This window comes from Orcinus orca, chromosome 5, assembly GCF_937001465.1.
Source record: "Orcinus orca chromosome 5, mOrcOrc1.1, whole genome shotgun sequence".
NCBI lineage: Eukaryota > Metazoa > Chordata > Mammalia > Artiodactyla > Delphinidae > Orcinus > Orcinus orca.
This window is the reverse complement of record NC_064563.1, coordinates 123,332,495-123,346,388: the sequence shown is the minus strand read 5'-3', so window position 1 is coordinate 123,346,388 and position 13,894 is coordinate 123,332,495. Positions and strand designations below refer to the sequence as shown.

The 13,894-nt window shown below is 39.1% G+C and overlaps 2 protein-coding genes across 9 annotated transcripts in view; one reads left to right on the top strand and one right to left on the bottom strand.

Moving 5' to 3' along the window:
* Positions 1–13,894, bottom strand: part of CHODL (chondrolectin) — a 523,451-nt gene that overhangs the window by 408,219 nt on the left and 101,338 nt on the right. For 3 of the 6 annotated variants that reach the window (XM_049709916.1, XM_049709919.1, XM_049709914.1), the window contains exon 4: positions 1,007–1,131. The exons of the other annotated variants lie outside the window; for them this stretch is intronic. The gene's annotated coding sequence lies outside the window, so the exon portion shown is untranslated. The remainder of the gene's footprint in view (positions 1–1,006; positions 1,132–13,894) is intronic. 6 annotated transcript variants of the gene reach the window in all.
* The window catches only part of C5H21orf91 (chromosome 5 C21orf91 homolog), a 31,564-nt gene continuing 17,718 nt past the window's right edge, over positions 49–13,894 (top strand). For 2 of the 3 annotated variants that reach the window (XM_004264463.3, XM_049709913.1), the window contains exons 1-2: positions 296–448; positions 1,385–1,518. In XM_004264463.3, the coding sequence (XP_004264511.2) occupies positions 318–448; positions 1,385–1,518 (265 nt within the window). In that variant the 5' untranslated portion in view covers positions 296–317. Of the gene's footprint in view, positions 158–295; positions 449–1,384; positions 1,519–13,894 lie in introns of those variants that run through there. The other variant, XM_033418014.2, reaches the window with a different exon arrangement.

Here is a 13,894-nt window from a genome sequence, read left to right as displayed (position 1 = left end):
CCTCTCACCCATCCACTCGTCACTTTTCTGCCCCCGCCCCTGCGGCCCCCGCCCGGGGGCAGTAGTTTCCACTACCCTGAAGGGGGAGGTGGTTACGGACTCCTCTATCTACTTGCCTAGAGGAGGGGGCGTGCGAGGAGCTACCTTCCACAGAACGGTAAGAGACCCCGGCCAAGAGGGGCGGAATCAAGAGAAAATCCGAGTTGAGGCCGCGGCGTCGGTGCAGCAGGGGAGCGGCGGTGCCCGCGGCCGCCGAGCGAGCGCGCGGCTTCGCTATCAGCCGCGCCGTCCCCCATCCCCCCCAGAGCCTCCGAGGGATGGCACCGGCGGGAGGGGGCGGGGCCGGCGCACGGCAGCCTTCTCCGCTGCGGCCGCCTGCGCTGCGGCCGGAAACAATAGTGGAGGAGCCTGGGCCGCGCGGATCGGCGGCGGCGCGCGAAGCCGGACGGTAAAGCCCCAGCTCCCCTGCCCCCGACTGCCTGCGCCCCGGTCCCTGACCCCTCGGTCCAGCCGCCTTCGCACTCTGAGCCCCGCGGCCCCTGGCGCTGCTCCGCGCGGGCTGCCCCGACGGACGGTCGGAGAGAATGACGGGTTCGCGGCACCCTGAGGGGCAAGCGCGCGCCCCAACGCCGGGGACCCGGCTCCCAGAGGCGCTGAGTCCAGATGGACCAGCTGCCGTGGCCCTCGAACGCCTTCTTCCTGGGTGGGAGGAAGCCCGGGGCGAGGGGACGCGGCGCTCCCGCCGGCCGGGCTCCGGGACCCCCAGCCTTGCTTGGCCACCCCGCCTCCGGCCGTGCCCGGGCCGCACAGCGGAGCCGCTGCCCGACCTTCCGTGAGGATGCTTTGTAAGCGGCCGGGTCCCCTCCCTAGTGTTCACTTTTCCATGTGCATTTTCTTGCCCCGGATCTCGAATAGGAAACCTCGCTACGCCGAGCTAGCGAAACGCATCTGAGGTTCCCACAATGAAGTTAGTAAAGCAGTGTCCCGAGCAGATCGTTCGTCCTACCTTTAACAGCGTTAAGTAGGTCGACCCCGGTAGCTGAATAGGTGTCGCTGCTAAGATCCTTCACCTACTCAGGGATGGGGGTGGGCTATAATACCCGAAAACTGCTTTCCGTCAGACCCGGTCAACTAAATAAAACACAAGACCGAAAAAGGCGCTTAGGCGTAGTGTCACTTACGGCTAGGCTTTAAGTTTTACTAGCTTTGTGTCTTTGCACAATAAAAGTATAATATTGAAGTACAAGTATGGCAATGCTTGTTTGATGGGGCTGTTGCTTTAGATAACCTGAACAGCATCCTTTGTCTTCCTAGAAGTTCCTAATATTGCCGTTAATGGCAAGTTCTTGAAATTGTGTAACTTTCTTTTTCTGTTTCTTAACAGGGGCACTATGAACGAAGAGGAGCAGTTTGTAAGCATTGATTTGAATGATGACAACATCTGCAGTGTTTGTAAACTGGGAACAGACAAAGAAACACTCTCCTTCTGCCACGTTTGTTTTGAGCTAAATATTGATGGTAAGGACACAGTGTAATTAATTTTATGGCATGAACTTTACAGAACTATTTTATGCTGAACTAGTTACAAGGTAAAACTAAAATTTCTTGAATGATTGTAAATTGTGTCAAGTAGGAAGTGGAGATCTGTTAAAGATAAGGGTTTCTGGAAATGAAACTGAAGGTAGCACAGCTATGAATTTAAGAGAAACTTTTTTTTTTAACTCCCACAGCATTAATCCCAATTTTACTAATATAAAAATGAGGAATGAGTATTGACTAGTAAACTTTGCTGGTTTGAGAGCTTAAGTTGTCAGATTTTAACACACGTGTGTGTGTGTTTTGTTTTGTTTTAATATTAAGAAATAACATAACCAAACATTTACATTGATAGGCGAATGTAATTTTATTCTTTTGGCCTACCGTGCTAGTACCTAATTGAGGTGAGCTATAACTTTTTTCCCCAGTGCTATCTTATTATCTGCAACACATTTTAAAATTTTTAGATAACCTCTTTTCGGTGATCACACACACCTTTAAACTAAAAAGGCTTTTAAAATTTCTCAGTAGTATCTCTAAGAGTATACGAAAAAGAGTTCTCCAAATACTTAAAAAAAAATCTCTATTAAAGTATTTGGGTTGGTGCACAATTAATGTGTCTGTGGGTATCAGTAGTTTGTCCCTGAGAAACATGTGGGATATGTTTTCTTAATCTTGATGTTACCATGATAAACTCTGATTTTTTTTTTTAATATTTGAGTCACACTAAAAAAGAATCTTAATATTCTGGCAATAAAAAAAGTTGGCCTGCCATTTGAATTTTGAATTGTAACATTTCAGTAGAGAGATTTTGTTAGATCTTTAGATTAATTTGTATTATCTCTACTTGTTCTATTTATTAAATAGGAAATATCAAATGTTCTTGCCATTAAAAAAAAATAGGATTATGTACCTTGAGATTCCTATTAAGACTTGTTTTTCAGAAATTGTTGTAGGCGCCAAATTAATATATATACTTTGTAGTAAAAGTCAAAATTATAACCATAAGTAGACTACTAAAAACATGTAGAGTTAATTATATGACATTCATTTTCCATTTAAGATCATACTGGTTTTGACAGTTTTGCCATTGTACTCAGAACTGTAGTTGCTAAACATGATAATCGATGGAAGATCATGGATTTCCTGTGGGTTGCATAGAACGCATAAAACTTTGGCTTTAGTAAATGTAGCATTATAACTAATTTCAAAGGGATGACTTAAAAACATGATTCTTCTGTAGCATTTAAATTACCATGTCCTTAATCATGCTAGAGTGAAAGATATTAATGTATGTTCTTTAGAAATAGAGTTGGCCCTATACATTCTTTTACATTGTAGATTTTAGTTTTAGATGGGCAAAGGCATTAGAAATGACTCAGCCAAACCTGTATTTACATTGAGGAAAACTGGCAACCAGGTAGTTGGACTGTTCAAGGTTGCTCTAGCAGTGATGGCAAGCTGTTGTTATGTGCCAGGCATTGTACTAAGCACCTTACATGGATTATCTATTTCAGCTCAAAATAGCTCTGGGATGGCTACTATCATCCATTTTAAAGTTGATGGAGTCTAACCTTCAAGACCTAAAAAATGCACTTTGAAGTTGCCCAGCAGTGAATGACAGTGCTGGGCTTTGAAGCCTGCCAATCTAGTTCTAGTATATGTGATTTTAACTCCATTGATCTACTGTCAGTAGTTATTTTAGTTGATAGGGCTAATATTAGAAACCTGTTTTCCTGAGTCCTAATTGCTCTCCTTGATATTCGGTCAGCCAACTTTTCCTTATCAGTGCTTCCTGCTAAATCATTAGTGTTGTTCATGCTGTGATAGGATTTATCTACAGAAATGTAAACTTTCATATTTGCTTTTCTAGCCTGTTTTTAATGCCTTTTAACTGGTTCTTCATCATTGTATAGAGAATATACAAGTATTCCTCAGGTACCATCTTATAAATATTTCATCTCTGATAACATTTATCTCAATATATAAGCTTGTCATAAGCCCTATGTGTTGAAATAAGAGTTTTCTTTAACTTAAAAGACGAAAATTATTCTTAATTTGTATTAGAACTCTATATTCTATGTACACTCAAGGTTTTATATTTTTAAATGCCAATTAAATCTTCATAAGAAAAATTATTTTAGAATTTTCTTCTCAATTTATCTGAAGTCAATTCCTAGATCTCACAGATACATTTTATATTTACTACAGTGATGAGCTTGTGCATGTAACCGTTTTAATATCATGAGATTTTTTTTCTAAGTATTAGGAATGTTAGGGGAAAAGGAGGGAAATGAGAACCCTGAATTCCTCAAAATTTCTATTTTTATATCAGTATACAGGTTTTTATTTTTATTTATTTATTTATTTTTTTTTTTGCGGTACGCGGGCCTCTCACTCTTGTGGCCTCTCCTGTTGCGGAGCACAGGCTCCGGACGCGCAGGCTTAGCGGCCATGGCTCATGGGCCTAGCCGCTCTGCAGTATGTGGGATCTTCCCGGACTGGGGCACGAACCCGTGTACCCTGCATCGGCAGGCGGACTCTCAACCACTGCGCCACCAGGGAAGCCCAGTATACAGGTTTTTTAAAAATCAATGGTAAAAAGTGATAATAAAGTAATCACATACCTGAAAAATAACAAAGTCTGTTCTTTGTCTATGTCAGTAAACCTTTTTAAATGTTTTTGAAGTTTTCTTTCCCCTACCAAATTCTCAGCACAGTGCCAATCAATAAATAGATAAGAGGGACTTTAAAAAAATATGACATTTAACTTTACTATTTTTGGTATAACTTTTTTGTAGTATGGTAATGTTGCTGTTACTTGGTTTCTTAGCTTTCTAATTGCTGAGTTTGCTCTAAAGCCTTCTATTCTTTTTTCAGCTAAGAGGCTAGATAAAAATTTTCTTGGAATTTTTAGGGTAGTTTTGAGTCCACAGGTTTGTAGTAAACAAAAATATTTTACACCTTTTGGATTGTTACTTATGTCAAATCAAAACTGCGCTAATCAAGTGTTGCTTATGTCAAATCAAAACTAGTCTAATCAAATTTTTTAAAATGTGCTCATGCATATATTTATAAAATTAAGATGAAAGAAAGAAATAACAAAAGACAGTCTAATCTTGTAGGAGAGATTTCATATTCTGAGCTTGGCTCTAAGTTGCCTTTTTTTCTATGACTTTACAGTACTTAAAAGTAAACGAGTACCTACATTTCATATACTTTCAACCCATAGGTGATATACTTCAAGGACCTAATAAATGCACTTTAAGGAGATTGATGGGGGGGCACTTATAATTCACCATTAGAATTACTTGTCCACTTCTAGGATTAGGAGATAGATGCTTAAACTTCTTAATACTGATGGCCTGTCCTTGACACTAAGATGCTATATGCATGTATGATCAAATACATTAATATGCCTCATGGTTCATGGTGCTAAAATCTCTAAAGTTATTTACCAACTACTATTACCTAGGCTATTAAGTCTGGGAGGAAGGTAGCCCAGAGTGGTCAGGAGCCAGTAATGAAACTCAACTGTAATATAAGAAAGTCAGAAATGAAACTACAGCTGGGGGATGGGAGAGGCTCCAATCTATTACTTCATACTGTCAGTTTTCATTTTGTACCAAAATACTGTGCAAATAATTAGTATTTGTACCTTCCTCTAATAATTGACTTCCTTTCTATTCTATAGAGAGAAACTTTTTTTTTTTTTTTCCCTGTACACGGGCCTCTCACTGTTGTGGCCTCTCCCGTCGCGGAGCACAGGCTCCGGACGTGCAGGCTCAGCGGCCATGGCTCACGGGCCCAACCGCTCCGCGGCATGTGGGATCCTCCCAGACCGGGGCACGAACCCGTGTCCCCTGCATTGGCAGGCGGACTCTCAACCACTGCACCACCAGGGAAGCCCGAGAGAAACTTTTTTATAAGACAAGATCAATTCCTCTTATGCCAAAGTTTTCGGTGTGAGTTGATCTTGTTAGTTGATTAGTAAGCATTTTTAATGCCTACTAGTCCATCTTGGACTGTAAAATCCATCTCAGACTTCATTTTCCTCTAATTTGTTGAACTGCCCAGGAACTTTTCTAGAAACAGACCCTAATGCAGATCCTTAGTAATCTTTCCAGCAAGAGAAGTCTATAGGTGTTTTCTCTTGGTTAAGGCACTGGTGAACCCAATGCTCACTTTTAATCTCATTCTTCCTTGATTCTCTGTGTCTTTGACCAAAACATGGTTCACATGGTCAGTAGTCAGGAAGCAGTTTGAATCTCAATATTAAATCTTGACTTAGCTTGGAAGTCAAGATTGATTATTAACTACTCAAAGCCTGTCAACAGCTCTTCCTTTGACTTGCTTCTGGCACATCAGCATCTTTCCACTTACGTAAAAGCCCACCACTTTACTTGTGATAAGGAGACTGTATATTGCTAATTCAATCTGGCATTAACCTCTTTCTCTTGTTTCCCGTAATGACAAATATCATGCCTTGCTATTAACTAAAAGAGCACTTTTAAATATAAAGCCTAATATGCCTTTTGAACTTCAGCTTGGCTATCTTTGATATACTTAGAAATACAGATGAAAGGTTTATTTTTTCTTTAACTGCCTTTTAATTCTACTTTAAATAAATTTGAACACTTTTTAAATGGCTCTGATAGTATAATCTCATTATTTGGACAGGAGTAGGGAGGGTAGAAGTGAAATGTAGGTTTAATTGGTGATAACTTTAAATTATAGAATATTTTTTAAAAATAAAACTAGGCTAACAACATCTGGTAAAGACTTGTGACTTAACTAACAACCCATATCTGAGGAGCCAGGTTCCAGATTCTTATCCCAGTCCTAGTAATGGTGGCCTCTTTTTAGTTACTCCCAACTTTTTCTCCTTTTAACTTTAAGCTGTCTAATTTTAAAGTCTAGGATGAATTTAAAATTGAGATCGTACATGAATTTCAGTTGGAATGGTATATTCTATTAGGAGTTAGGTCTGGCTGTATGTAATAGAAAATCCAAATAATAATGATGAAGTAAAATGGAATGGATATTTATATGTCTCATATTAAAAGAAGTTGAGTCTGGAGTTGGTATGGTAGCTCCATGATCAGAAAGACTCAAGCTGCTTCTGTTTTCTAATCCACTTTCCTTAACACATATTTGCCATCGTCAGTCATCTCATGAGCCAGGGTGGATGCTAGAACTCCAGCCATTGCTTCCTTATTCTCAGACAGAAAAGAAAGGACATCTGACAAAAGATACATGTTAGCATTCTCTCCTGCATCTAAAAAGGAGCTTTTCCTAAAGTCCCACCTAACAATTTCTTATACATTCCACTCCCCTTTCAAGAGAAGCTGCTCCAAATAAAATCAGTGTTTTCCAAAGAAAGGGACAAAGGACATTGAGTATGCACCTAGCAAAATCGGCCATAGGGAAGCCTTTCTGGTAATTAAAGGTTACCACATTGAAGACAAACTATTTGAGCTATAACTAAGACCAACAAGTAATGCTCTGGTGATGCTTCTAACCCAGGAGTTTGAACTGGAAGGGATTTTTAGAGAATGAGGCATTGTATTCTGAGGATGGGCATGCAGCCAGATCTCATGTGAACTTGTTGCCAAAAAGCTTATAAGAATTTTCAAGTTTCTGACCCATCTCGGTACATAAAATGTGATGTTTAACGCTACTGCTCATTATAGGTAAGTTAGATGTTATAAACTTAGGAAAACCACTTCCTGCTTTCTCCCAGCCTCTGTTCATGACAGACTAACATGGTAATGCCACCTTCCTCATACCTTTACAGGAAAGATTGCTTTTCTACAGCTGGATACATCTGCTACTGCTCCACTTCTGCTCTAGTGATTGAGCATGTGGGCCTTGGGCTCAGACCTGGCCTTGAATCTTGACCCTGCCACTTACTAATTGGGTTTTCTTGGCGAGATACCTAAGTTTATTGTGTCATACTGGTTCTCAAATGTTACCAGTAAGAGCAGTTTTATATTTTTATTTCTTAATCTTGAAATTATTGTGCCAGAATCTAATTCAAAAGGCTGAACTCAGAAGGGATTGACACAGAAGGGATTCAGATCAGGTCTCTGGTGTCAGAGCAGTTGTAACCATTGAGAGAAATGGACATTGACCTTTGCCATATTTTAAGTTTTAAATTGCAGACCAGCCCTGCTATGTTGATGGCATTCACTTATTGGTTTTCCTAATGCCTCTGATTAGTCCTTATAATCTTTGTAGTGTCCTTTTTGTTGTTTTTGTTTTTTACGTTGGCATGCTCTGTCCTAGACCTTCCATCGTCACTCTGTCTGGGCCTTCATGGCCTTTTATGTGCTGATACGTAGCAGATCTCCTCCTACCTCTTTCTCCCCACCCCCAAGCTACACATCTATATATGCAACTAGTTTGTAGACATCTTCACTTGTATAGCCCATAAGTACTTCCAACTACATGTCTAAAGTTAAACTATTATTCCTGTACCACGTGTATCTCCTTTCAAAATGAATGAGTAAATAAATAAGTGAATTCCCCTCCACCCCTGCGATCAGAAGTGTTGGGGTTGGAAGCACACTGTGGAGAAGGTACGGACTTACATGCCTGGCGAAAATGCGTGCAAGGCAACGCCGCAGGAAAGAACCTGCCTGCCCTGGCGCTTGGAAAGGCACTTCTCAAAGCGGTCTTCCCTGCCCTAGCACTTCCCGCCCCTGCCACCGCTGTCAGCCCCAACCTGCTTGTCCTCATAGCGCCCTTTCCTTCATGGCACTTGCTATAATTTGTTGCTGTAACTATTTGCTTATGTGTTTGTTTAATGCGCCACCCCTCCCCCATTTCTAATTGCGTAAAGACATGGATTAGAGTCTTTTATTTACTAGTATATAATCAACAGTAGTACAAGGACTGGCAAGAAGTTATGAATGAGTATGTGATTGATCAGTGAATCAGTCTAAAGGAGACTTGAGAGAACTGTCTTTTTTTATATTTTTCCCTTAAACTGGCCCACAGTGAAACTCTTCTGCTATTTTTCTGCCCTTTCACAGAATTGCCTGAGACCTTTCTGGAGTCTCCGAAAAGTTTTACAAATTTTACTAGTAGAAGAACTTTGTATCATATTCAAAAGAAAAATGTAGCGAATAATACTAAGAGTGATATATGGTTATCTTTTTCAATCAGGAAGGTAGAAAACAGACATAGTATTTTTCTCCAAACACAGAGCAAGGAGTCTTAAACAGAGCTGTGTTTAGAGTGTGAGTTTCTACATTCATTTACACACTGCAACTCTTGTTATTCAGAACACCTCAGCATAGTGATGTTTGCTCATAATGATGACCCCCAAGGTATTTGATGATCCAGAGTTCCTTTTAAATCAGTAATAATAAAAGTATGTTCTTTAAATCAATGATTTTAAGTTGAAAACAAAGAATATCTTATTACATCTTATATTATATATATTATATATTAAGATATATATATATTAAGATATATATATTATATTATATCTTATTAATAGAAACATCATAATTATAAATAAAGGATTTGTTAAAATAGATAAAAATGACATTCTGATTCAAATTCATAATTCATTCCTTCCAGTGTATTGACAAAGATGAAAAAAAATGTTTTATGAATTATACGGAAACAAATTAAACCTAGATTGAAAATCTTTTAATACTTAGGTCAAAAATATTAATATCTATTCTCAGAAAAGGGATGCACTTTTCATGGTTGAAATAATTTGAATAACTGTTACTAGAGAGTTTATAAAGAGAAATTAGCTTCCCAGAAATAAAGAGTAATTTTTCTGTTGCATGCAAAATAATGCCTGTGAAGAAAGAAGACAAAGATAAGTTTCTGTCTCTACTCTGGAAGAAGTGAAATAATCACTCTCTAGTTGGGAGAAGCTAGTCCAACTGTCAGATACTTAAGGGATTTACACTTTTAGGTAAGTGACTTACCTAAATAATTTAAGTCAGTATTGTTTGTCAGGTATTCTGTGTTACATGCATCATTTCGTTCTTAATACAACTATATGAGCTAGGTGCTAGCTTATCCCAATTTGATGAATGAGGGAAATGAGTAGAGAGTCTGGGAAACTAGTCCAAAATCACACAGCTTGGAAGTCCAAACCTAAGGTATCTGATTCCAAAAAGTCCAAGTGCCTAAATCATTTCTCCTTCCAAAAAAAATTACATGAACTCTTAAGAATCTAGGAGATATTAAGTAACTTTCAGGCAAAGTTACAGATGAATTACACAAATGTGAATGTTCAAGCAAGGAACAAAATTTGGGTCTCAAGAAATGCTTGCTTTTTAAAAGTTACTTCTACCTATGATATTATTTGATTAATACACATTTGGTGGAATATCCAAAAATAGACATTTCTCATGACCTAAGAGAGTGGGATGATGCAATCTCCATATAGATTACAATCTAAATAGTCTGTCAAGAAAATGTGGTCTTTTAGAACTCTTGGATTAGATTGATGATTATCAGAGAGGAGGAAAGAACTAGGAAGAAGAGACGCACACATGACAGTCTTGCTAGTCCCTGCCTAGAAGGAACAAGGAAGTTGAGCTGCACACTGACATTTGCTACAGAATCATACAGGTGGCAGCTGGTGATGAGGCAATTCTTCTAACACTGCTCTCCGTCCTTCCAACCATTCAAGTAATAGAGGCTAACACACTTATCCTGATTAGTCTTCCTCTGAAGACAGAATAGGGTTCTAAGTAAGTGGAGGCAGACAGTGCAAACAACAGTGAAAAGATTAGCACCAATCCTGGAATTTGCACGCTATCTCCCTTTTGCTCATCTGCCCCGGTAGTCGCCTGGAACACTTTTCCAGAAAGAGAGAGAAGAAACAGGTCATAAGACAACATAACTTTATAAGGCACTGTAGATGTTCAGAGGTGCTTTTACAGCATCTTAATTTAATCTCCACATTATAAAGGATACTAACATTCTGAATTTCAGATAAGGTGTTACGTGCAAAATGTATAAATGATTGAAATCAAAGTGGCTAAGTAATGCTGCAGAATTATCAAAATGTTATCAACTATAGTTCTAGATAGAGTGGATTTAAATTATTCTAATCCAGTTTGGCACACATTAGGATTTAGATAAGGGGAATAAACCCATTAAACACTGAGCCTTGGATTTATAGTTTGTAATAAAGGGGGACAGTGTCTGTTTATTTACAAAAAAATTTAAACTAGTGTATTTATTTCTGTTAGCTTTTTGGCATTACTGTCTCAACTGTAAAACAGTAAGGCAAAATAATGGTTTGTGTGTACCCATCAAAATCTGAATCGCAGAGTTAAAGCTATGTTCATAGCAATTTTTATACACATTGATTAAGTAAATATTAATTGAGCAACTGCTGTGTGCCAGAAATTGTTCTGGTAGCTAAGGATAAGGCAGTTAACAAAACAAACATAAACTTGTGAAGCTTACATGAGAGGACGGAAAAGACATTAGAATAAGTTATATGGTACATTGGAAGGTGATATAGGATTATTTGCCTTTTATGAAGAATAAATTCAATCGCTGATACATTTTTCCATGTATTACCTTACTTAAAATTCACAGTGTTTATTTCCTATATAATGTGGAGATTAAAATTAATAGACAGTAAAAACGCCTCCATCCTCTAAAGTATTATACAGATATACTTAAATGAGATCTTTAATATCTAAAACTCATGATAACTGGTGTAATAATATCTACAATGAATTTAGTGAATGATAATTACTAGTCTGGTTTTTTTTTGTTGTTTTTTTTTTTTTTTTTTTGGCTGCGTTGGGTCTTTGTTGCTGCGTGCAAGTTTTCTCTAGTTGTGACTTGCGGGCTCTAGAGCGCAGGCTCAGTAGCCGTGGCTCATGGGCTCAGTCGCTCCACGACATGTGGGATCCTCCCGGACCAGGGCCCGAACCCACATCCCCTGAGTTGGCAGGCAGATTCTTAACCACTGCACCACCAGGGAAGCCCCCAGTCTGTTTTGAAAACAGAGTTCACATGTTGAAGTTTGGTGTTATTGGAGGGGAAGTGTTTCAAAATTAACATGAAGTCCTCTTTTATTCATACTTCTATATTTTTATCTTCAAATATGAAAGCGGATCTTTAGTATCTTTAAGTGTTGGGAAAGATTTTAAAGGTTTTGTATTCTTACTACTTCCTCACTAACACTGTTCGCAGTATTTGCCCTGAGCGCATTTCTGTTATTTAGTATTAAAGTATCTTTTATAATCTTGACCAAATCTCACCAGAATAATTTCAATATATCAACAATCAAGTTTCAATTCAATGTCAATCAACATTTTGGCTATATTTCTACTACAAAGTAGAATAAATACAATATAATAAAATATAATTCCTATATAGTAAATCAGACAGTTCTCCATAAAACTCAGCCTTAGATTACCAGTGTATTTACTAACCATGAATGAAATAGCAGTCGTAAGTATCTGCGGAAAGAAAATATCACAATTCTCGGTAGAGACTAATTACAGAACAATTTAATTTCATGCTTCTTACATTCTGTCTCTCTTTTCTACCACCCACTCTTCCTTCATTTATTTATCCTCTCCTTCATTTGTTTTATCGTATATTGACACATCATCTTGCCTACCTACAGTTATCTTCTCCGTCGTAACCTGGCAGATTGACCAAAGAGATGATTAGAATGGCAGAAATGCTCATGTCGCCCGTGTTTAAAAAAGAGAAAAAATCAAGGGAAAAGGCTTTCCTCTCTTTCCCTTAAGCCATAGTTCTCGAAAGAGCAGTGTTCACTCATTGTCTCCCCCTGGCTCTCCTCCCAGCTTAATCTTCCGTGCCCCTGTAACTGGCATACCTCCTGTGCTTTCATCATTGACTTCCTAGTTATCAACACAATAAATAGGTTCATGTTCCTGCCGTTTTCAAAATCTGACATTTAACATTTCCCTCTTTTTTGAAACACTCAGCTCCCTGGGTTCTGTGATAAAATATCTCGGGCCTCTTATTTCTGCCCTCTTTTCTTCCTAGGGTCACTGCTTATTACAGGTCCCTGAAATACTAGTGTTTCATTGAATTCTGTCCTTGTCTTTCTTTTTTTCTCATATCGCACTCATCTATTTCTTTCATGCATTGGCTTCAGCTGTACCTCTGTAAGCTAATGGAACTCCACAAACATATCACAGGCCAAATCTGTCTTTTAAGCACCAGACTTATCAATATACATCCAACCACCTGCTGGACCTCTCCATTTAGATATTCTACAGCCATCTTGAATTTACGTTTCTCAAACTAAATTTCTCTCCTTATTTCCATATACACATGCATTTTTATTTCCTTCATCTTTGGTTCACATGGAATTCCAGGCCCTATACCCCAGAAATTTTGTTTCAGTAGGTCTACAGTTGAGATATTTTGTTTCAGTAGGTCTACAGTTGAGTCTAGGATTTTGCATTTTAATAAGAATCCCAGCTGACTCTTATGCAGGTGGTTTCAGGACCAAACTTTGAAAAACTGCCCTTAGCGAATGAATGGTTCCAGTTTCTTCAGGACTGTCCACATAAAGTTGTGTAGATGCAGTGAGGAATTATGGCTGAAATCTTACCTAAGCTCTGCTTTTCAAGCCATGCATCCTGGCAGGGATGGCTTTTCAGCTCTCAAAGGCAAATTGGCCTGTGGCCTTGCAGCAACGCTGTTCCCTCACTGCTTCCCTCCCACCCACCCTCTCCATGCAGTCTGTCCCTGAGTCCTGTTGATTCTCCCCAATCTGTTCCTGACTTTTCATTCCCACTGCTATACCTTTGACCAGACCTTTATTCCTTCTTACCAATACTACTTCAAGACCCACTTAATCAGTTTCATAGACTTTATCCCCCTTTCCCCATCGCTACCGCACACCCCTAGTTCTCTCTCAGTATCACCAGAAAGGTATTTAAAATGCAAATCTGAGCATGCTGTTCATTTTCTTAGAACTCTTCGATTCCTTACTATTTTCATCTGGTTAGGCTGTTAACTCCTTAACATGACACGTAGGACATTTCATGACCAGGTATCTGCTTAACTGGCTACCTTGATCTTTCATTACCCTTCCAAAGGCACTCTACAAGCCAATCATTTGTGCACGCTCTCTCTCCCTTCCTCTCTTTTCCTCCATTTCTTTCTCACTTCCACACTTTTGTTTATCTAGTTCCCTCTGTTTTGAACCATTGACTTCTTCCTCCAAGTATGCAACTGCTTAACTTTTGGAGTACATGTATTAAGTAGAGGTGATGTTGCCTGTGTTCACAGTGCTGCTGCGAGGATCACAGAAAGATGATGAATATAGGAGCTCTTTGGTAAATATAGTATGTGATGCAAATGTTCGTGTTGA